Source organism: Artemia sp. Qi Xiang Cuo, chromosome 1, assembly GCF_049724085.1.
Source record: "Artemia sp. Qi Xiang Cuo chromosome 1, ASM4972408v1, whole genome shotgun sequence".
Taxonomy (NCBI): domain Eukaryota; kingdom Metazoa; phylum Arthropoda; class Branchiopoda; order Anostraca; family Artemiidae; genus Artemia; species Artemia sp. Qi Xiang Cuo.
This window is the reverse complement of record NC_142794.1, coordinates 2789094-2814635: the sequence shown is the minus strand read 5'-3', so window position 1 is coordinate 2814635 and position 25542 is coordinate 2789094. Positions and strand designations below refer to the sequence as shown.

General features: G+C 33.8%; 1 protein-coding gene across 2 annotated transcripts in view; it reads right to left on the bottom strand.

Moving 5' to 3' along the window:
- The window catches only part of Lac (septate junction protein lachesin), a 37051-nt gene extending 11769 nt beyond the window's left edge, over positions 1–25282 (bottom strand). Inside the window, exons 1-5 of one of the 2 annotated variants that reach the window (XM_089086343.1) lie at positions 25223–25282; positions 12957–13198; positions 8052–8308; positions 5337–5600; positions 941–1080 (exon numbers count right to left, since the gene is read on the bottom strand). In XM_089086343.1, the coding sequence (XP_088942469.1) occupies positions 941–1080; positions 5337–5600; positions 8052–8308; positions 12957–13198; positions 25223–25247 (928 nt within the window). In that variant the 5' untranslated portion in view covers positions 25248–25282. Of the gene's footprint in view, positions 1–940; positions 1081–5336; positions 5601–8051; positions 8309–12956; positions 13199–25058; positions 25185–25222 lie in introns of those variants that run through there. The other variant, XM_089086279.1, reaches the window with a different exon arrangement.
- Between the last annotated feature and the right edge of the window lie 260 nt (positions 25283–25542).

Here is a 25542-nt window from a genome sequence, read left to right as displayed (position 1 = left end):
AACAAAGAACAGTTAATCGCATGTGACTGCATCAATAACTTTTCAATAAGGGCAAAGTGAGACATGATATTTTTATAGATTTTCATGGACCCAGGAATATGCCCTCTTGGGCATATTCCAACATGCCCTCTTGGGCATATTCCAACATGCCCTCTTGGGCAAAAAATCAACAAAGCAGTAAATGTTAAAAATATGATCTAACATATAAGAATAAAAATATAATATAATATAAGTAAATCTGATCTACAGACAGTAAGAAAAGGGCGAAAAGCATAAAAAAAAAAATGTAGCATATACTCTTTTGACAGGATCGGAGAAAAAGAAATGTCGCACATATCGCGAGGGGAAAGGGATTTCGAGACCCAGAAAAACAAATAACTGATTTTTACAAAAAAAGAACTGATAGTCGAAAATATTTCAAAGATAAAGTAAATGAGAAGAGAAGAAATTTTCAACATTAAAAGCTACATATAAAACAACAATATATCCTTTGTCTGGATTAATTTGAAGATTTAACCTACCTAGTAAAGTACATAATCATAAATTTGAAAATTTAACTTAACTATTACCGTGCATAGTTACTAATTTGACGACTTAATTATTACCACAGATACAGTCATAAATTTAAAGATTTAACTTATATATTGCCATACATAGTTATTAACTTTAAGATTTAACATAATTATTAACGTACAAAGAGTTTCAAAAGTGAACTTGTCTCAAACCCTGGCCAAGTACTCTGCCTATGTTCAACAACAAAGTTAACCACTCTGTTACTTTTTGTAACCATATTTGTTACATATGGTAACTACTACTTTTATGAAAAAAAAAAAAAACATCTGGGCATACATCATTCCAACATTGGTATGAAAAATTGCAGCCTAATTATCCCCAAGCTGCTAACAATGATTGGTCTTAAGAAAACAACCATGATGCTTACCGAACAGTTCTACTTCTGCCTCTGCAATTCCAAGCTTATTAGCAGCTCTGCATTGATACATCCCAAATTGGCGTTTTTCAACCGAAAGGATTCGAAGCGTTGTGTCAGTATACTCGTCTGCAGTAGCAAATTGAGAAATTCTAAAATGATACATGAATTAACACTTATTGAACACTAGAACAAATCAGATGCAAAGAAAGTAGACAGCTACGCTCAAACAGCGAGGTAATGCTTCCCCCCTAAGGATTGGTCAAAATTTATCGGGAAAATTTTGAGAAAAATAAAAAATCTGAGCGATATTTCGGTGAAAATAAAAGAAGCGAAATTAACATATTAGGTCACAAAACAAGCTCGAATTTGGGCATTAGAACCATCTCCTTGAAAAACAAATTTTCCTCAAAAAATAATTTGGTTTTATATAACCGTTTTAACAAGCCTAGTTGTGTGGCGAGACAAGAATTTTTTTCAATCCCAAACTATGTCTTTACAGTTAAAAAGATGAGAATGAAAAAAAAAAAAAATAGCTGCTGCGGATGGATTTCTCTACTTCCCCCCATGTCCATCGGAAAAAAAGTTTCTGAAGAAAGCCTTATATAGTGCTAATCTCCCTTATTTATAATAGATGGTTCTGATGAAGTTGTGAACATACACTACATGCCTCTCTAAAACATCAAGATTGAGATGTAAAAAGATTTTATGTGCTTGTTAGGACACATGAGTCCTAATTTGCATTAAGGAAACCGCTACTATTCGGAAGTCTGCTGAATTTATGAATTTTGAATCAAATTAATCCTAGATAGAATTGAGTCTCTTAGAAAGGACTTCATTGCCTTGTAGCAATATTTCCATGGAATTCTCATGGCAAACACTTGTAAATTTAAAATGTAATAAAAATTTGAAGACAAAAATCATATGAAATTTTGTTAAAATAAAAAATCATCCTTTTTCAGGAAACCCGTTCATTACTTTTTCTCTTTGTTTTGCACCATTATTTCGTTTACCTTTTATGTCTTATTTTCGTCAAGTCTTTCACCCATAAAAAATGAACCCTTAATTATGGATTATCCTTCAAATTTCACTTTGAAATAATTCAAATTAAAAAAAAAACACAAGAATTCTAAGGCGCGAGCTCAGAGTAGCCGTGTCTAGCTACAAATGGCGGAGATTAAAGTGCTCGGACTCAACTCTAACTTCACTGCAGTTAACTACAGTTGAAGGTCTAAACACTCATTCATAGGTGATCAAGCCAAATGAGGGGATTTGGGCTGAAAATCTGACAAATTAGACGAAAAACCGTATTCTCCCTCTCAATATCATCTCAAAATGAAATTTCCCCTATTGTTTCTTACATTTTGTGCAATTTACCTCTTGTGGCCCAGCTATCTGGCTTGTGGCCCAGCCAGCGTATTGTTTAGTTTCATTCAAAAATACCAAGAAAAACTCTTTTACTGTCCCTATCATTATCAGTATCATATCAGGCATGGGCGTAGGCAGTATATTGTCTAGGGGGGGGGGGGCAGTCGATAGTGTGATGGAGTTTTATAAAATGCTTTTTCCAAACCATATGCTTTTTAAGCCATATATAATTTAAATTTGAAGGTCTAGGGGGGGGGGCAGCTGCGCCTGCCTGCCCCCTCCTCCTACGCCCCTGCCCCCCTCCCTACGCCCATAATATCAGGTGGTTTCACGATGTCTCGAACACCTGGTACATCAACGTCCACAAGCAATTCAGAATTTGTCGAATTTGAAGATTACATTGCGGTGTGTGAAGAATCCGATGTTGCTGCCTCACAGGACATACCTTAGGAAGACGATAATAATGAAGACAAGGACAAATAACCACTAGCAATAGTTCAATCTGAAGCAGTGGCATAATTTCTTCAAAATCCGGGGGGAGGGGGGGGGGGCAAGTTGGAGCCAATTTTCCCAAATCAAACGAAAATGACAGTACAAACCAAAAAAATAAGCCAATTGGTACCATAAAGGTACTATTTAATACTTTAGAAGTACTATAAAGATACTTTATAGTTCAATAAAGGTGAATGTACTGGAAAGGGGAGGGGGGCCAAAACGGAGTCTGGGAGAGGGGCAAACCAAGATCTGGGAGGGGCAGTTGCCCCCCTGCCCTATAAAAATTAAGCCCCGAATCTGAAGGCGTTCTTCAGCTTATTAGTTCTATTTATATTATTCATAATTTTTTTATCCACTGAAAGAGAACGTGTCCACACGAAAATGCAAATGGAAAGATGAAGGTGAATTGATAAAATAAAGCATCATTGAATTATAATTTCATCTCTAATTCTTGAGAAAAAAAAAGTTATGCTCTTTATTGTGATTCCTGTATTTAAATATGCTACAAATTATTACACTTCTACTGATACAAAAAAAAGAAAACGAAAAAGAAAAAAACCAGCATATGTAAAACTGAAATACAGTTCCTATAGCAAACATATATGACATATTCAGTGGCGTCGATTGGTAAGGGAGGAGGGGATGATGTGCCCTCTCTAGAATTTTCACCCCTCCCCATCCCTATATTTTGAAAATACCAGTCCATGGGTATTTTCACTGAAAAGCTACTTTTTTGGCATTTTCAGGGAGAAATGAAAAAAGTGACAAATTCGCTCCCCCTATAGATACTGAAAAATCCCTTCCACGCTTTTCAGAAAAATCCTTTGAGCTAAAATTCAATCTGAACGTCAACTTGTTTCTTAGGTGGATTTGTGAGATATTACCAACACAAGAAATTCTAATATAAGAAAAAGTCAACGGAAGGAAACTGCAAAAATGTAAAAAAAGGACAATCGAACAAGCTAATATGAATTTTAATCAATGAGAGTTAGAACATAGGTTAATTTCAAGACGCAAATTTATTAACATAGCATGTCAATGAATGTGTGAACATAGCTTGACATACTAATCCGTGACACTGGAAAACGTATATGGGAGCAAACCACGGAAATGTAACAAGGAGGAGGAAGAAGAAGAAAGGCAAACAAGTTATTAAATAAATGGACTTTAAAACACCGATAGTTAGCGCATAAGGATGATAAACTTCAAGTAGAAAATTTTTAGCTTTTGAAAGAATACCCATGTCAAACAAAAGGCACAATGGCAAAACAGCCATCTAAACTGTTGCATAATAGGATCATAGGTGGCACTAAAATGCACTGTACATATGATGCAAAACATCAAAGAGACTAATTCACAGACATTACTCCTTATCTCTGAAGTCAAGTAAAGTCCTTAATATACAAAAAAAGGAGGCAGACCTACAGAAAGACTCTAAAACTCTTTAAGTCAATTAAACTCTCTAAAAAGAGATTTTATATGCAAAAAAAAAAGACAGCTTATATTCTTTAGTATAGAATTTAATTCATATGCTAACATAACAACAATGGCATAAGCACGTCACAAAAAGAAAAAAAATCCAAAATGGATAGAAAGGTCACCTATAGGCCACACCTTTTGCGAAACCGTTTTGTACCCTAAAAAAGAGTAAGTCATCTTCGTTTAATTCTGTATTTTCATAAATCTCTGTAAAAACTCTGTAAGTTTCTAAAGCCTCTGTAAATCAACTAAAGTCTCTAAAGAGAGATTTTACATACAAAGAGAGACAGACTCTATAAGTCTCTGTAAGTCAACTAAACGTCTCTAAAGAGATTGTATAAGCAAAAAAGAGACAGGCTTGCAGAGAGACTCTCTAGGTCTCTAAAGCCTCTTTAAGCCTCTAAAAAGGGACTTTACATGCAAAAAAGAGAGAGACTGTTGTAAATCTTTGTAAGTCAACTAAAGTCTCTAAAGAGATTTTACATGCAAAAAGACACAAGCTAATATAGGAAATCTCTGTCTCTAAAGTCTGTGAAATTGATATTTTACATGCGAAAAAAGAAACAGACTTACAGAGAAACTCTAAGTCTCTGTAAGTCAACTAAAGTCTCTAAAGAGATTTTACAAGCAAAAAAGAGACACTCTTGCAGAGACTTTTTAAGTCTCTAAAGCCTCTTTAACTCTCTAAAAAGTGATTTTACACGCAAAAAGAGACAGGCTTACAGAGAGAATCTCTAAGTCTCTAAAGTCTGTGAAGTTGATATTTTACATGCGAAAAACGAAACAGACTTACAGAGAAACTCTAAGTCTCTGTAAGTCAACTAAAGTCTCTAAAGAGATTTTACAAGTAAAAAAACAGACAGTCCTGCAGAGAGACTTTCTAAGTCTCTAAAGCCTGTATAACTCTCTAAAAAGAGACTTTACACGCAAATAGTGAGACTTTAAGAGATACTCTCTTGGTCTCTAAAAACAGACTTTACATGCACGAAGAGACAGATTTACAGAGACTCTCTAAATTTGTAAAGTCTTTGTAAACAGACTTTACATGCGAGATAGAAAGACCTACGCGTAATGTTGGTTATTTGACAGCTGCTGTTCGTCCTTGTACCAGGTAATTGCAGGGGGTGGATATGCTTCTACATGACACTCTAAATCCATATCATACTGCAGCGCTTGTCCAAGCCGTGGTTTTGGTACAGTAATAACAGGCGAAAACTCGATTTCAACAGCAATGTTGCGCCGCTTGCCTTTCCCTACGTTGTTCTCAGCAATACAGTAATAAGTTCCACGATCTTCTTTCTTTACAGAGGCAATTGACAGTATGTTACCCCTAAAACAAATAAATTATAAGAAATTAGGCTAAGTAATGGCTCCTCAAACAATACTTTATTTAATACTGAATCAAACTCAGCACTGCAAGATTCACAAATTCCTTTGTACTATAAGCCTGATATCCACTATAATGGAACAGTTCCAATATTTTTAACAAATCAAACCTTTAACAGGTTGGATTTGTTATTTAAAATTATTTTAATGATTTAATATAATAATTTTATTAATATTTTAATAATTTAACAGGTTTTAGCTAATGATTTTAGTGCCTGTCTCGGAATATATGCCGCGTTGCCCTATGTTAAATATGCCATAAACGAACATGAATCGGCGCAAGTTTGAGTCAAAATATTTATTAAAAGTAAATTATTATCTTTTCTGTCGCAGGTTTAAGGTTTTCTCTTAGTAGAAGACTCAAATTTCAAACATCTGTCACCCCCTTCACAGAAAAAATTAACACTATTCTAATTTTTATATTGAATAGAATGTTCAGCAATAATATTCGTAGTTTAAATAATGTTATATCAATCTTTGGCAATACATCACTTTTCTATTGAGGAATGTGTCTTTTATTTTAGAAGTAAGTCACTTTTCTATTGAGTTAATCGTGCAATGTGTGATTGTGTAATGTGTGATACACAATACATTACGATCACTATCAAAATATTCTACTACTTTTGATATATCAAACATTGCCGCCACTAATATTCGAGTTTTACGGGGGAAGAGGGGGGGGGGGGACAAATTTCCAAGCAATTTCAAGAAGAGGAACAGTTCCCCCTCTCATCTGTGTAGGCAAACAAAAGTAGATTTCCCTCCAAAGTAAGAGAATCATCTAAATTATTCAGAAAATTTACATATCGAGTCCATGAGATTTACAAAACCAAAGAATTAAACCACCGGAGACCGAAATACTTGACTAAGTCCCTCCTTCATCCCGCACTATTGTTGAATATCCATTTAAATCATCAATTTTTATAGTGATGACAATTTTGCCTTGATAATTTTGGAGGTCCTACCTCCAACTCTTTTTCTAACTCCTTACATTTACCTTTACCTTATTTACCTTTAACATTTTACTAGTTTCATTTGAGGGGTTAAACAAACTAAGTCAATTTTTTCTTTTGCATTTCAAAATCTACATAACAGGAACTAAAAACATTATGATTAATCAATCACTCATAATTAATGAATGAGTAATCATTCATGATACATAAGATCACTCAATTAATAAATTAATCATCATCAATTAACTCACCCATGAACTAAGTTTTAGTAAGTTTGCTCACGAAAAGACTTCCAAAGTTTCTGATGAGCTAAAATGAGTCGATGTCCTCTCGTGAGAACTACTTAAGACCTTTGGTCCATAGATTATTGCAAGATTGTCTTTCTATCCCAGCAGCGTTAGCCAGAAACTCTGGCAAGTGTCAACTGAATTAATCGAAAAATCATGCATCAGAAACTGAATGCAGCTATTTAGGCAAGGTGGGGGAGGAGGACTCCCGACCACAAATATCAATCAAGGCATTGACCTCTTCCCTAGGTTTGCTTACCCTCCCCTTCATTTGGAAAAATACGATCCCTTCTTTGTTGTTATTTTCATCGAAAAACAGCAAAACTGCCCTCACTAAATTTTGAAAAATACATTTTACCCCCCCTCCCTCCCCAACTGTTTACTGAACTGAGCCCACTGAATAATCGTCTTTTGGTTTTAAGATGCCCATTGAACGACTCTTGATTGTCTATTCAAACATGCTGACTAACATGTTTCGCCCAGAAGCCCAAGAATGGTAAACTAAGTTTTCGAATAATTTCAAATATTTATTCATAGAAATTTAATTTTCTTGAAATTTAATTTTTTACCTAGTTTCGCATAAAATTTGCATAACGTGTCCATATCAGAGCAACTTAGCTAAGAAATGGCTAGCTCTTTCATTTCTCATCCACATAAGATCGATTTATTTTACAAACAAAACGCATAGTCATATTATTTGCAACAAATTGCAACAATTTGCAACAATTATTTGCAACAAATTGCTCCAAATTTGCAACAAATTTCAGTAAACAGAAAGTAAAATAGGGTTTTGAGAAACCAATTTAAAACCACTTCTCGATACAAAAATAACAATCCCAAAGAGCGTCTCAAAACATGTCGTTTACTTATACTGGATAAAAGGAATGAATCACCGCCTTATCATCAAAAGGTTACATCTTACCTTTGGCAAAAGGCATACTTTTTTTTTTTGCAAGCACACTACATGCAAGCAGAAAGCTCATCCACCCACACACCACCCACCGATCTGAAATCCTATACTACCTTAGTTACATCTATTTTAAATTATGGAACAAAATGTACATATAATTATAATAATGATAATAAAAAACAAAAACGTATAATAAGATACAATTAGGCCCACAACAACTTAGCATTTGAGAAATCAAATCTTACCGGTAGAGGGATCCCCCAGTTGGTAGGAGGGCATTGTTTTCTCTTCTCCATGACACTCTTGGAGGGGGATATCCACCAGCATAGCATTCTAATTTTATAGATTGGCCTTCACTAACAACAACTGATCGAGTCGAATTATCGAAAATAATTGGAGGAATTCGAACTGAAACCATGACATCTGCTTTTATTTTCTCAGTTATAGTCAATATCACCTGACATTGGTATTTCCCTGCGTCATTTTCTTGAATGTCTTTTATCTAGAAAAGTCACCAAATGAATATAGTATCAAAATTGAGACCTCCATTCCTGAGAAAAATTAAGGGAGATATTTCAAGGGTATGTACATACCTGTTCATAGCACAAGAGGATTGAGATCCCTAAGACCAGCCAAGATATCACCCTGGAAAAAGTTTTAAAGGTAGTGGCCTCAATGAACTAGAAAAACAGCCAAAAACTTTTCAATTAAAATGGCTTTTGCATACATTGTTTCGCGAAATAACGGTATGCAATCACGCCTTTGCCATATTTTCCCAAACAATAGTCTAAAAACCATTAATTATTCGTTCATTCATCCAGATTTTTTTCATTGTATTCAGGCATGGATTGAACAGGTGTGGGGCCAAACTGGATTTTACTTTTTGCGGGGCCCTCTCTATACATTAAATATTTAAATAAAATATACTTGCATAGAAGTTTACGTACGTAAAGTAGTTAACGTATGTAGAACAAATCTCTAATATAGGACTATCCTGAGGAAATTCAGTAAATTGGACATTAACTTTTACGGGTATCAGTTTTATATATTATAAAGTGTATATTATATATACTAAGAGTATGACGTCATTTATCAATCTTGTACGTGAAAATACAGTTTTTCAAAGATATGATTCTATTTTAAAAATTAGTTTTGTCAATTACGAAGGGTTTTTAAATACATCAATTTCCTTTAAAATGAGCCATTAAACAGCTCTCTATGATGTTCCAGTGCCCCACTAGCTGCGGAGGAGAAAAAGTAAAAAAAAAGACTCCATCATGAAAAAAGATGCGTGTTTTAGCGTTCGTCATACTGGGCCAAAAATCTGGAACTCAATTCCAGATGAAAATTTGGGAGCATTCTGATAAACATTAATTTTAGAGGTTGCTGAAAATTATCTGAAAGTTAAATCTGCAGGAAAAATGTCAGGAGCGTAATTTGCCATGGGGCACGGATGGCAACTGTCCCTCCCAGGCCATGGTTTGCCCCCCTCCCCAGCTGAAATTTAGTTTCTTCCAAAATCTTGTCAAAACTAAGATAAACCTGCAAAATTCAGGCACCAACGGAAACAGATCAGTTTTTTAGTACATATTTACCTTTATAGTACTATAAAGTACCTTTATACTACTTTTAAAGCACAAAATAGTACCTTTATGGTACCAAACAGCTCATTTTTTTTAGTTTTTACTGGCATTTTCACTTGATTTGGGAAAATTAATTGGGAAACACCCCTGGAAATTGTTCCAATTCTTTTTTTTATAAGTTAGTTAAGGTAAATTTCGTTTTCATTTAATTTGCAGCGCTTCAGGATGCTACTAGACATATGCACTGTTTTTTAATATTGTATATGCATATATTCGTATTCAAACAAAATATTTAAAATTTAACAAAAAATTTAAAAGAAATCTACCTTTTTTCCAAAACAAATTGAAGTGTTTTATTTGAAACATTCTTCTTTTTTGCTAGGATTGAAGACACCAAGGGATTAGGGCAAGAATTTACCGTTTAGCAATAAGACTTCCCCTATTACGATAGTCTTTTTCTATGTAGCCTAAAATATTATATTCGCAGGTCTACCTGCACAAAGAAGAAAAAGGCAAGACGAGCATTTTAAATGGTAATTTTTCTCTTAGCTTTTTCATGCACAATCTTTCAAAGTATTTAAACATATTTATACAATGTAATTAAGCAGATTTAAGACTTTATGGTTTGCTTTTCCTATTTAGCTTTATTTTTGGATGTCAACAACTTCATGATTTTTTTTTTTGAATATAAAAAAAAATATTTGAAGAACACAGGTGACTCCACATTCTTCTTGTTATTACTTTAAATTTTAGTCTAAAGTCAAATAAAAAAGAAAGTTTTCAAAAATAAAAAAGATTTCCTACAAAGGTCCAAAAATACATGATTGTTTAATATCAAAGGCTTAAAATGTAGTAGAAAAATTATGTAGAAAAGTTTGTTGCATTAAGACTTCCTCGTGACATGGGGATTGAACCGCAGAAGCTTTGATCAACAGCCACGGCCTCATCCACTGCACCATCACAAGGTATTACCTAAACTGACTTTCGCTTCAGTTATTATTTCTACACATTATTTTGAAGTATAGAACCAAGATAAACTTTTCTTGGCGGCAAGGAATATGAGTATGTGTTGGAACGCAACTTATGCATTGTAAGAAATAAGTTAGTAGATAACCTCTGCACACAGATACGCATGCGTTGACAACTTATATCAAAAACTGAGCCTCTATTACTTGGCAAAAATGCTACAATGGAAATGATTGAGGGTAGGTAACATAAAATTAGAAATCATCAGGTTGGGAAATAAAAGTTAAATGGAGTAAAAAAATGAGCAGAAAAAAGACAAGTCTTATGGTAGCATTGTTCTGAAAAAAAACATTGTTTAGAATCTATTATTTCACTTCTAGTTTTATTTTTCTTTCTACTCGTGTCTGAAAAAAAAAATCCATTATGGACATAAAATAGTTGTTTTCTACTGAAATAATGGTACATTGCTACATCAAACTTATTATACAGAGTAGGAGTTTTCAGATTTTCCGGTGCTGCACCCTTTTGATTTGCACTGTTTGATCCAGTTTTACTTTTTTCTCCCTTTCCTGTCCCTCTTTTTATCATGGAATGATACCAAGTTTTCTACAATGGATATGCTGGCATAAGCCACGTTTTTACCCAAATTAGGTACTTCTTCCCAAGAAGTAAATCTAATTTATCTCAAGCTTTAACATTTTCCCAATGTTCCCAAATTTTTCCTTGCTCTAACATGCCGGATTTTAATATAATATACACTTTTATTTAATGACAAATAAATGTAATAGCAAGACAAAAAAAAACACACAGACACACACACACAAAAACAAGGTAATACAAAGAAAAATTTGCAAGAAAAATGATTTTCTAAGAATTGTCTTGTGTTTGTTTCAAAATTTTGCAATCTAAATTTTGTCAGTGCTGCCAAGTCGAACTGTGAAAATAAATAAGTGAAACCTATTTGTTAAATTGAACAAAGCTTTCTGTTTATAATAATTCAAATAATAGCCATCTGTTGATTCCCAGGACAACTACACTTTCATAGGAAAGCTAAATCCTAAGCAGTTTTTTAGCTTATTATTATATTATTTTAGCTTATTTTTTGTTGATTTTTCATCATAACACTGATTAAAAAAATCTTTAACTGCCGTGCACATCAAAGTCTTTTTCATTAGCTATTCAAAGCTAACAAAAGAATTTTTAATATTCTAGGTGCAAGAAAGCACTTGGTGCTTTGTATATCCTGTGGAAATTTTTAGTTGACACTAGAAGAATAATGAAGTTAGTCAATGTGTTCTTTATTAGATGGTGTTGGGTGGGATAAGAATTAGAGTGGGCTGTGGTCAAAAGTGGGTACATTGTTGAAGAGTTTGGTGTCTCCTTTTTCATATTAAATTGTTTTAATTTTTTGCACCAAAAATAGTATTTGTTAGGTATTTTATTAATCTCCCCATAAAAAAAAATTATAAATAAACAAGGAACACAAATTGTCTTACCGAACCTCCAAACGAAATACCTGTACAGAAGACCTATTAAGTTAATATATCTAGCTTATTAAGCAGGTAATAATTGGGTATTTGCAAAATTTTTTCTCAAAAACAGCTCTGTAATTTTGTTCTAGAAATTGGCATACCACCATTTTCGAAAGGAAAATACAACCTAGACAGTGCACAACTTTGAAGAAATTCATTTCTCTCCTCCCAACACATATAATTTTTCATAAATCGTCTGCTAACTAAATTTAGAGACCCCTAAAAGTTGAAAACCTTGAGCATAAGTAGGAGGAGTTCCAAAACACAATTTGTGTCAACACATTTTGTACACAGGGGGACCAAATACAAGTATATACAATTATTATTTGTTTAATAAGATTGTTTGTACAAGAAAATTGTTTGTTTCCCAGTATGAAAAAATAACCTAGATAGGTCCAATAAGAGAGTCATGCATACTCCTGCCATTTACCCGTGCCCCAGCCATTTAAACATTTGCCTCTCAATTACTTTGGACTATCTGTCTTGACTTTTCTCTGTCCTACAGTTACCCAGCCCAGTCTTGACGCAACCTATACAACCTATTGTAAAATACTTGATAACTTCAATTCAAAATCAACGGAAAATTTAATAGAGCCTTGACATTGAAAAAATTTTTTTTTATATAAATGACATCAAGTAGATTAACTAAAATACACAATACTGTAAAGATTGTTGCTAAGCCTAGGGAAGTTATTGTGTTTACAGTATTTAAACTGTTGTTTTTTCGGGTTAACGGGGAAAAGGTACCTAGGTTAGGTTACATATTTAATATATGCTATGCTTATTCCATGTGATATTCTATTCATCCACAACTACCCAGACATCCAATGCTCTAGGTGTTTTACTTTCTACAGCAAATAAAATGAAACTAAAGCTGTATTGCGAAAGAGATTACAAAACTTGTCTTTCTTTTCACCAATCAAAGATTAGTCCCCTGGTAGGCCTACTCAATATTAATTTATGCTATGAGCTGAGTATATTTGTATTTAAAACAAAAATAAAAACACTGACTTTTGTATTTTATTTTTAGACAAAGCAATTTATAAAGCTGTTTGAATATAATATTTACCTGTAAAGTGTATGTGGAGCTTGCTTGATCATAACGAAGAGAAAAGCGTGAATCTTTCACAATCAGTGTGGATCCTGTAGAAATTGATGTTGTCCTGGATTGGTCTACTGAGTCTACTTTCACCCAAAGCACTGGAAAATCCCTGACATATTGAACTGAGCACTCTAATTCAACAACACCACCTATATCTTGGATCTTCTCTTGGGAGATATACGAAATTGTTGGAAAACGCTGAGCTTGGCCTACAATGAAAGACTTTTTTACTTTTTTTGAAAAAAAGTAAGAAAAGAAAAAATGTGTATTTCTTTTATGTATTTTTTTGCTCTTGTGTTGAGATTCCTGAAGGTATGAAGGCATTGTCTTGAAAATGTTTCTTGGTGAATTTCTTTTTATTTTTCTCCTCTATTTCTTCCTGGCCATGGAGCCTTATGGGGGAAACCATGTTTAAGAGTTTTTATTGTGAACATATGGTTGAACAAACTCTAGAATCTGAAAGAAGGTTGCTTGCATATGCATTTATAAAAAATGCAAAGAGTGACCAAACTTTACAGTGATGATTTTCTAGTTCATGGCCCTTCAACCATAAATTGGAACAGAGGAGTAGAGGCCAGCCATACTGTGCTGTTGAACACTCTATTGTCTGCATTCCCCTAAATTTTTTAAGGTACCCATTTGGAGCTGGGTCCTCTTAACCCAACAGAAAAAATGAATCTTATTCATTTTAGCTACAAATCAAATTAGAAAAACACATTCACAGCTGATGTGCTGTTCTGTTTTCTTAAATAAGTTTTCAGAGAATAAATGAGGCACTACAATTTAATATTAAATTGTACATATATTTATCTTAAAAAGAAAAAAAAAACAACAGGCAAACAACATCAAAGTTTTGCCAACTATAATTCAAACCTTAATAGTAATTGAATAATGTAAGTCATAACTTTGTTTTAATGAAAAAAAAAATATATTAAGATTTGGCAAAAAAAAGTTCATTATAATAGCAAACAATGACTATAAAAAAGTGAAAGAGAAGAGTGAGAGAGAAAAGAGAACAAAAGATAGAGAGAGAGAGAGAGAGAGAGAGAGAGAGAGGGAGAGAGAGAGACAGGCAGAGAAGATAGGGGGATATTAATTCTTCCCATCTTCACCTGGCTACTCAATCACTTAGAAATTGGAAACTAAAATTTGTTTATAGAATCTTTGATATTGCTGCAAACTTACAGAGGCTCTCCACATTGCTTGAAAGCATTTTCATGCCCCTACTGTATTACATATTACTCTTTTTATTGTTACTCTGCTTTCATTAAGTATAAGAAATAAAAATTTTCAAATCTTTTATAATTAGACTGTGTGAACCTGCTATTGTAATATTGTCAATTTCCTGAAACAAATAGTAGCAAGGCCCACACACAAAAACTACTTTTTACCTCTCTATTGCTGGAGAAAATTCCAAAACAACAACAAAACATATGCAACTATTGCTTTTGCAAAATATGTCAAAATTACACCCCACATGTAGCTATTATACAAGAAAATCATTAAGAAGCAACAACAAAAATATAGACACCAAGATAGCACCAAAGTAAAATTTGGCAACAGCAGACACAATTACGCTTGGCAGTGGCGATTTTTTTGGCAGCACAACACTGATAAATTATTGGCAGTCAATTGATTGGCATTTGTTCTTTTTTAGAAATTTTTTGGCTGCTTTTAAACAGTTCTGAAAACTTAATTGGTAATAAAAAACAATTAGTTTTCAACTGAAAGTAAGGAGCAACATTGAAACTGAAAACAAAAGTAAATTATTCCATATATGAGCGGGCTGCCCCTACAGAAAAGAGTATGGCTACTACCTTCTTCTCTAGTTGTTAAAGTCTAAAACCTATTGCATCATTGGTGCTTACTGAAAATGAATTATATTACAAATATTTTCTAATGTACTTGTTACAACATTGAAAATGAAAACATAATTACAGTAAAATTTAATTTTGAAATGATGGGCTTTTCAGCAGCTGATATCATTATATAAAAAATATTTAGTTCAATCATATTTCTACCCAAAACCATTCACAAGAAATTTGGTTTTACTACAAACAAGAATTAAGCTAATGCCTCCTTCCCTAGCTGTATAAATCTAAAGCCTACAGCATCATTGGTACTTCATCAAAAGCAAATTATATTACAAATATTCTCTTTTCCATTTATTACAGCATTGAAATGAAAATTACACTATTCAAATTTTATTTATTATAAAAAACAATTACTTTTTCAATTTTATTTATTTAAATAGAATTAAACCTTTAGTCTCCTTATAGTATATTAAATGCTAAATGCATTCAATACCTTGTGGCAATTAAATGTTTCTCCTTGCACTAAAAAATATTACATTCAGATGAATACTGGTACAGAAATTTTAACACCCTCTGCCACTGCAGGTATTAGCAATTTTAACAGATAACAAGCTGAACATTTTCAATGAAATCAGCTTTTAACTCAGGTATTTCGCCTGTTGTTAAAATGGGTCCTGACTATAGCTGAATTAGTGATAAGGAAAGAGTTAAAGCGAGATGGGGAGAACATTTTGAGAATGTACAAAACCAAGAAAGATTGCAGGAAAAGATATAGAGGAAAATGAATAAGTTTGTGATATCTTAGATGTGAAAGATGTTTTGTCAGGAAAAACGAGCAACAGTTCTAAAAGGATTAAAAAATAATAAGGCCCCAGATGCTGATAGGGTGGTAAATGAGTTCCTTAAATATGGTAGCTCTGAAGTTAGAATTAAGTTACTGAACATTATGAATGTGATTTTTGAAAAAGGGGAAGTACATAGCAATTTTTGGGAAACTCTTATTAAAAACACTGCATACAAGTGATAAGAGTGAGTGTGGTAATTATTAAGGCATTAGCCTGGTCTCTGTTGGTAGCAAATTACTTAGTAATATGAAACTTTTTTGATTAAGAGATGCCGTAGACAAAGTGATAAGAGAAGAACAGTGCAGTTTTAGAAGGGGTAAAGGATGTCTTGACCAAATTTTACTTCTTAGATTAATATTTGAGAAGTGCCTGAGTTATCAAACACCTTTGGGCCTCAGTTTTATAGATTATAAGCAAGCATTTGATTCTGTTGATACAAGAGGTTTAGCAGAAGTCTTATCCTTGTATGGTATACCACAGAAACATATTAATGTGATTAGTGCTATGTATGAGAATAACACAGCTGTGGTTAAGGTAGGAAATGAGGTTAGCAGCTGGATTTGTATTATATCAGGAGTTAAGCAGGGTTGTGTTCTATCCTCTTTTATATGGATCATTTTAATGGATTTTGCCTTAAAGAGCACGGGAAAGGCAATGGGAAAACACAGAATCAAATGGGGAGGAAAGATCTTCCTGGACTTAGATTCTGCTGATGATTTAAGCATCCTAGATGAAAGTTAGAGCAAAATGAATGAACTTTTAGAGGTTTTGCAGGTTCAGGGTGCTAGAATAGGTTTGAAAATTAATGTTAAGAAGACCAAATTGCTGTGACTAGGAAGATGAAAAGGTTGCATTGGGCAACAAAAAGATAGATCAGGTGCACAGCTTCACTTACCATGGTAGCATTATTAGTTAAGACAGTGGGAACACTGAAGATGTTAAAAGTAGAATAGCCAAGGCTCTGGGTATTTTTTTACTGTTGAAAAAAGTTTGCAAGAATAGGAAGATAAGTTTGCAAACCAAGATTAGAATATCAGAAGCATATGGTTTTGAAGCATGGGCACTCCAAAAAGTGGATGAAGATTTGCTAGATATTTTCCAGAGAAATTGAATACAGATTGTTCTGGGTACCCAGCTAACTAACTGTATTTCAAACAGTAGACTGAACAAAAAAAGTAATTCTATCCTGCTTTCTATGGCTGTAATAGAAAAGTTGGGATGGCGTTTGCATGTTCTGCAGATGAAGGATGACAGATTGTCATTTTTGGACAACCATTAAGGGCTAAAGAGAAAGCTGGTGATCCACAGTTGGGGTGGGAGGATTTTATAAAGAAATATTTAAGGGAAATAGGAAGTTTCTGGGAGGATATAAAGAGGGAGGCTTTGAATAGATTGTGATGGTGGTAGAGCATGCATAGCTGTGTTGGCCTCAGGCAGCTTGGTGCTGCAGTGAGTTGTTAGTAGTAGAGGAGAGGATTCAATTGTGAAGCAATGAGAAACAAAAGTCACTGTAGCATGGACAGTAAGATATTGGAAAGTATCAAGCCCCTTATTATGTAAATTTATTACTGTTTATTGAAGTTCTAATATTGTTCTTCACTTTCATAAAAAAAAAAATACATTTGATTTCTATTCATTTTCATTGTCATACTCATTTTAATCCACTCTTAGCTTTTATGCCAAAGTTTAACTTTTGCATTTACAATGCCTCAAAACAGAAAAAAGTCCCTCAAAAACTGTCCATTTAATACTTTTTTTAAAGAGGGACTTAAACGCCAACATTATTACTTTTTTCCTGTTCTACTTCCTCATTACCCTGACATCATCTGATCAAGCAACATCCTCTTCTTTGATGCATGATAATGAACCATAAGAAAATTTAGAGTTGCTGTTCTTTTGAGAAAACACTAAAGCCACATTCAACCAACTGATAGGAGTAGCTGACCTACTTACAGCTCCTGAAATTACAGCCTCATGTTGTTACAATTATATTTTTAGATGAGAATTCACTGCAAAATATTATTCCTGGTGAATTCCTCATATCATATAGTGTTGGAACTAGACCCCGGCGCCGCGCCGGCGGATCGACTGAACACCGCCGACAAGAAGCCCGGTCGAACGCCGCCGAAGAGTCGTAACGCCGCCAGCGCGCCGCAGGCACGCCGCCGCCGACAGAGGTGGCGGCATTTGGTCGACTTCAAATTATTTTTACGGCAATTATTATTGCATCAACCGCAAAGTCAGAGCTTTTCCTTCTCGTGTGGTTTAGTATTTCGATTTTCCTGATTAGAAATCAAGCGTAGTTTGCACTATCCCCGAAATTCGGGTATTTCCCCGAAAATCTATGCGTCACCCCGAAAAAAAATTTGGTTTCCTGAATCCCCGAAAATCACGCAATCATGGTGCCACCCCTAGTGATTTATCACCAGTAACTTTCCCTGCCAAATATTACTTTGCATACCATAATTCTTCACTGCTCTCTTGTTCATTAATTTTCGGCTCTTTTGTTACTTTGCAGAAAAACCAGACACATGCAATATGCTATTGCAAATATTGCAATATACACAGTTTTTCATTTGTTGACAAAAAAAAGTATCGTATTTACGAAATGAGTTTAAATCATTTCAAGTGCAGTTTCCCAATTGCTGTTTCTTACATCATTTGTAGTCAAGAAGTTTATTTTCAAGTTGAATAGAATTATAGAATGCATTCACTGCTATACAGCTTCAGCCTTTTGTTGGATTTTGAAATTGACAGCCGACAGATTGTTTCTACAGCTGAATTGTAAGTTTGCAGATTTTTTTTTTTTTGTTTGCTGTTTTTAGATAAGATTTTCTTAATGTTTAATACTCAATTATTGAACACCTTATAGAAAATAGAATCTTCTTTCTGTAACATTTTTACCCCCCCCCCCCCAAAAAAAAACAGCCTTCGGTTGAGACAAAATTTAGCTATAGACTTAGCTATGTACAAGGTTGGGGAATTGAAGATTGAGCTGGAAGTTACCCCAAAAATATGATTCATAAATAAATTGTAAATTATTGCCTATAGGGGAGGGGGATAGGGGGCTATCATTTTTAAATGATAATACCTAAAATTTTTTATTGAAAGCAGAGAGGCCAAAAAGATAATTATTTTTTTCATTTAAAGTGGAGACAAGAAAATGATATCAAATTCCCTGGGAAACCATTGAAATATTTTGACAGACCCAGGGGCCCCCATTAGGACTTGTTCATTGTCTTGGGTATTTTGCGATTTCTCATAGGCTACTGGCCTTATTTGGCTTTTGTGTGTGCTCCCTTTTATTTTGATTCTTTGGATCTTATGGAATGCCATGGCGAATCTATCACTCAGTTTTCCAATAATTTGAGGTATATCTGAATAATTTCGACATTTTTGTTGTTGTCTTTGTACTCCTTTACTCATACCCTCAATTTTTTTCAAGGAACACTAATCGGTTTAGCGGTATTTTTCGTATTTGTTTGAACCCTATCGTGACCGTGTTACTTCTTCAGTAAATTATTTTTCAAATGAAAGCTGAGACGGTATCATATCAAGGTGGTCTCTCGAGGGGGGGGGGGGGGGTAGGGAGGTATTATATTTAAATGATAATAGCTCGAAATTTTATTTATTGAAAGCAGGGATCCCAAAAAGTTCTTTTTTTTTAATCTAAAGCAGAGACGGCATCCTATCAAGGTGGTATCCAGAGGGGGTGGGGGTATTGAGCTATCATATTTAAATGATAACATCTCAATTTTTTTTAAAGCAGGGGTGCCAATAAGTTAATTATTTTTTTTATTTAAAGCAGAGACGGTATCCTATCAAGATGGTATCCAGAAGGGGGGCAAAGGGAGTTATTATATTTAAGTGATAGTACCTTGATTTTTTTTCAATTGAAAGCAGGGATGCCAAAAAGTTGAAAAGTTGACAAAATTAACAAGATTTTCGTGAATTATACTTGATACAGGACTTGCATGGTTTTATCGTCCAAAGGGAAAGGGACATATGCATCCAATCCGGTTTTTTTTTCCTATTGATGAAACAGGTTTACTTTGAAAACTTTCATTCATATGTACCAGGCAGATTCACACTAAAACAAATTGGTGTGATGAAAGCGATATCGACATCCCCACCTAATGTTAGCTCAAGTAACAATGGCGCCCTTGGTCCAGTGCCCAAGTTACATTAAAAGGCCAGGTCATAATAAAAGCTTTCAATTTGGGAGGTTCAAGGAGGAGTCTTTGACAGTCTTATGACCTCAGGGTACTAGATGTTGCAACGTTCTTACGTATCTACCGTGGTTTAGAAAATTTGATCACCCCATAAATGATTACCAAAAATATGCACAAATGTAACATTTGGAATATTATAACATTTTTTTCAAAGCTTTGAAGAAAAGCAAAAAAGTCTAAATACCCCTAACTACGCTTGAAAGCTATTTTAAAAAGAAACTCTTTAGAGATTTCCATGGAAATGACCATAGCAGAAGCTTTGAGCCTGGGTGGGGATCAAAGACGTGTCTAAATATTTTGACCACAGGTGACTTATTGTTGTGACTTTCTTAAATTTGGTAATTCTTGTGAGCATTTGGAAATCAAAGCTTAAACTCAATAACTGATACTAGGTCTCCTCACATTTTGCTTGGATTAAAAGTGACGAACTAGGATGAACATTTCAACATCTTCCTGGAGCTACTTCAGTCTGCATATTATTTCATTTAATTACACTTAAAACAGATAAGCTTTTCATTTTTTACCTAAGAAAATAGCTACTTCATTTTTCTTCATAGCAAATAAACTATTAAGCATTTTTTGTGTCATTGTAATTGAAGTGTTCTCATGTGAAGTGTTCATCATGTATTTTTCAATTTGATAAATTTACTCCTTTTAGATACAGTTTATAATTTGACTGATATTAGGTATTTATCAGTTTATAATTTAGAATGAATCCCCAAAAGAAAAAATGAATAATATCCAAAAGAGCAGCCGAAAGCGATAAAAAAGCAGCAGTTCAGCCTTAGCCTACATGACATATATTCTATAAAGAAGCCAAAAAAAAACTTTAAAATGCATTCTTTTAAAATTGTAATTAAAAATCAGTTTTTAATACAAGAAGGCTTCTTAGGAATCAAAAAGAGAAAAAAAAAAAACAATCAATATCAAAGTTGCCCATTTCAACTGTTTTAAAGGTGACAAAACAGATATAGGCAAAAGGCATTATGAAAATATTAAGCTTTTAAGTTCAAAGTTATTACCTAGATAACTGACGAATTTTGTGATATGGCATTTGAAGTTTTGTATGCAGTAATGCTCGATGAAAAAAACTACTAATTTTGATAATTATTTATGTTAAGAATACATAGCTAATAGATACTTGAACAACTTGTATTATGCAAGGGTTCTGAAACGCCACAGCCATTTTGTTTCTACCAGATTTCTACTTCTCTTGATGAATAACAAAGAAGATCAGTTTTCAGCCAGCAACTTGTGAATTTTTGAACTCATGAATAGGCTCGAATCTGTTGTAAATTTAAGCTGTGATTTGAGAAAGACTGATGAAAATATTAATGTTTGCGGTCAACATTGATCACGCTGGTGGCGCGCCACCAACATCTTACAGGCGGCGCACCGCCGGCGGCGCGGCGTGCTGTTTTTTGCCCCGCCGCCGCTAGTCTTCCCTCATCGGCGCGGCGCCGGGGTCTAGCTGGAATCCACTGGGTCAGGGCAAAAAACAAAATTTAAAAAATAGTAACTAAATAGATTCTAATCAAAATAAACTGATTTACATAAAATTCATCCAATAGTATAATGTAAATACAATCTTTTAATTCACTACAAAAATAATTTATGATAATTTGGAAGTAAAATTCCATTCTATAGCCTAACCACATGCATAATTTAAATATGTTCCTCCAGCTGAAGAGACAATAGAAGTTAAATTGTCTCTTCATATTGATCAAAAGAACTGCTCACAAGATTTTGGCCCTAAAAACTACAAATTTGAGGGTTTCCAGAACCCCTTCTTATAAGATAAAAAATTCACTGACTTCCCCAAATTTTCTAAAGCTTGTGCTCAATAATACAATAGTGGATACCTGACTCTATTTTGTATGAACTGTGTAACTTAATATTTAGAGACAAATGTGGCAATTCAACATCTAAAACTAGGATGATATTCATATAGCTTTTGAGAAGTCCCAAGCAAATTATCCATATCCTAATTTTCTGCCAAGGTCAAGTCAAATTTAAGCATAATAAACTTAAAATACTTTGCACATGATGACAGGGGGTTTGAATCCTAGTGTTTAATGGGTCAGAGGCCCAATTTTGTACACTTAAGCAGAGTCAAACCAGCTCTAAATGGGTACCTAGAGAAATCTGGGGAAGGTAAAGAGAAAGTATGTGCAAAAGCAAAGGAAGGGTGGCCCCCAGTCCCTCATTGCACTTCCTGGCTGAACGGCCATGCAATGGAGATCTTCACCACCAGTAGATACTGTAAAGACCAATGCTGTACTTTTTATCTTAATCTTTAGTTTTTATTGCAATGCCATTGAAGGAATAATGGTACTTTCCCATTATGTGGACACCTCAAAAAGTCAAGTTTGGTTAATGCTAACAGTGAAATGGGTGAGACAGCTATCAACCTGGAACTAAAACAGTTGTTACAGTGGAATGGAGTGTAACAGGTGATCTAATATGAGTGTTAAAATTACAATTTGGGATAATTGTAACATGTAATTCTTGTAGTTATGTTAATAAACCATTATAACTGGGTATCTGCCTTTGGTTTAATATATGTATTTTTAATATATGCAATGCTTTACCCCGCACCCCCCCCCCTAATGTGCAAAAATATAGCCCAAATTTGTTTATAAACTATTATATATTCATCCTATTTTGTTTTATTTCAGTAGCATTAACCAAACTTGACTTTTTAGAGGTGTTCACATAATGAGAAAGTACTGAAATAACAATGGTAAATTGCAAAATATTTTGAAAGATATAAAAACCTACCAGTAAAATTCTACTTTAACAACTTTTGACTATCTTGGAAAAGGGTTAGGTTAGGGAAATGAAACTTTCAGGGATGAGTCTACAGGCTGAAGTTTGTCTTGAGAAGGTATTTTGAAGTGCTATGTCTACTCCTTCTCTCTCTAGAGGGTCCTGACCTTAGATGACTTTTAAACATCTCTGTGTCATAAGAGTAGAGTAGATCTACTGCTTAAATGAAGTACAACAAAATTGTTTTCAACTTCACAAATTTGCTCAATCCCAATTAATAGGCTAAGGTTTTAAAGATATGTAAATCCATTTCCTAAATTTTGGAAAAAAATGTTGATATTGCTTAAAATTAAACTCAAATAACAGGAATTGCATTTTCAGAACTAAAGCCCAAGAAAAAAAAACTGATAACTGAAAATTAAGGTAAGATGTTGTTTTGTCAAAATTTCAATAGGTATAGGTCTAGACCTGTCATGTAGGCAAATTTCAGGACCTCCTAGAGGGAGAAGGAGTGGAGGCAGATACTTCAAAATACCTTCCTAGGACATACTTTAGCTTGTAGACCCATCCCTGAAAAGTTTCATTTTCTTAACCCAATCCCTTTCCAAGATAGCCAAAATCAGCTAAAGTAGAGTTTTACCAACCTAACTAGTGAAGATCATTTTCAAATGGATGCTGATTCACAAATAATAGCCTAACAATTATTTAGCTTTGCAAATAGACCTTGTAAGGTCAATATCTACCAAATCATATTATTGAGTTAGGAATAAAGTGAATACATTGTTCAATGCCTTTTTTTATGCTGATTACGAATATATTAAGCATTTCTATCAGAAATGAATTTCAGCCCCCTCCCCTATATAGGCTACACCTAACCTTACCCTGAATTGGCATATATAGGGGGGGGGGGCTGAAATTAATTTCCAATAGAAATGCTTATTATATTCGTAATCAGCATTAAAAAAGGCATCAAATGGTGTATTCACTTTAGTCCTAACTCAATAATATGATTTGGTAGATATTGACCCCTTGTAATTATTGCCAAAGAGTCTGAAACTCCTTCAAATGGCATCAGATGTTTATTGATGGATTGATAAAATGTCCATTGATGCTTGAAAATATGTTAGATAAGTCAAGCTCATTATACTCTACTTTAAATGAGTAGGCTACCCTACCCTATTCTTAGCCCGGCCAACATTTACAAAGGGTGTTATTTGGGGAATTTAATGGAAGTCAACTAATTTTTTTTTGTATATTTTTTGCAGATCATATTATTGACTTACAAATAAAGTAAACATGCCACTCAATGCCTTTTTTATGCTCTTCCTAAATATAATAATTATTTTTGTCAGAAATGAATTTCAGCCCCACCCCTATATATACCAATTAAGAGTAGGGTAAAAGACCTCTTTTTGGGAAAGACCACTGTTCTTTGGCATTCCGGAAAAATAGCAATGGGTTTTTGGACCACCCCTTCTTACTACAACATGAAGCAATGTGAGGGCAGTAACAAGAACCCCGCCTTCTTGGTCAAATTTTCACCAATGATTTTTCAGGATAAATTGAAAATGTGGTCTCTGTTTTGAAAAGCAATTGAAAAGAAAAATTATATTTAAATATTTGTGATGTATAGAATAAATATCAAGCAATAAAAGTTATATTTATAGAATCAGAAGAAAATCAGCTTTCTGTTAATATATGAATAAAACTGAAACACTAAAAGGATTATATACATCAAAATAAGACAATTGGTATTTCCAAAAAGAGGTCCCTGCAGGTAAGTCAATAAATTAATAGCCTAGTTTTAAGTGGTTGATATTAAATAATTTGAATAACAACCATATTGATGCATTGCTTAGACTTGTAGCTATTCATTAATATACCCGATCCTTCTCAATTCCTCTTTGGTAACAAAATGTGAGGGTTTTAGTTTTACATAATTTTGCTCAATTGGATACTGTTTTTTAACCCTAGGTATATCTGCACATTAGAGGGGTGGGGGAAAGTTTAAACTTACCTCTCATTTACATCTGAAATAAAATTTACCCCCCCCCCCCAATGTGCAAATATATACCCTGAATTTGTATAAATAGGGGTGGGAGTAAAATTCATTTCTGCAAATAATAAATATATTTGAAAAGAGCATAATAAAAGGCATTGAGTGGTTTGTTTACTTTGTTTGTAAGTCAATAATATGATCTGCAAAAAAATTACCTTTTTTCACTGTAATACTTCTTTTAAGAAAACCTATACACAGCAATGTTATCCCAGGGTGATCAAGTAAGTTAAGGATTTAAGAGAAACCTAACAATCCAAGTTTTTGCTGTAAGTTATTCATTCAATATCTCTCTCAGTCTATTAAAATGCACCCAACAATCGAAAAAACTTTAAAATACAAGAGTTTATTACCAAGCACAATTAACAAGGAAAGTATCAGAGCTGTAATCATTTTCAAATTTTAATACTCTCCTTCTTCCAAAATAATGATAGTGAAGTAAATTTTTCCCATCTAAAAATATTAAGGATGCATTGCTAACTTAGTTATATGCAGTATAGTGGATCGTTTAGCCTACTTTTAAATTTTTGTTTGATACACATTTAATTTTTGATACAGTTTCCAATGTCAGGAGAAGTCATTGATAACAGGTGTTATTCTGTACAGGAGTTTGTTCATATAGATGGCAATGTTTTTTGGCTTCGTAATAGTCGAAATATTTCAGTGCCAGCCAGCCTAGCGTCTCATTGAAGGACGAAGCAGGAATACTTGTCTGATTTTAATAAATTAATTTGGTATTGTTTAATCTATAAAACTGAATATGGTCATCACAAAAAGAGTCATTGACACAAAATAGCTTTGTTGAAATCTGTGCTATAGAGCAGAAATCAGATAGAG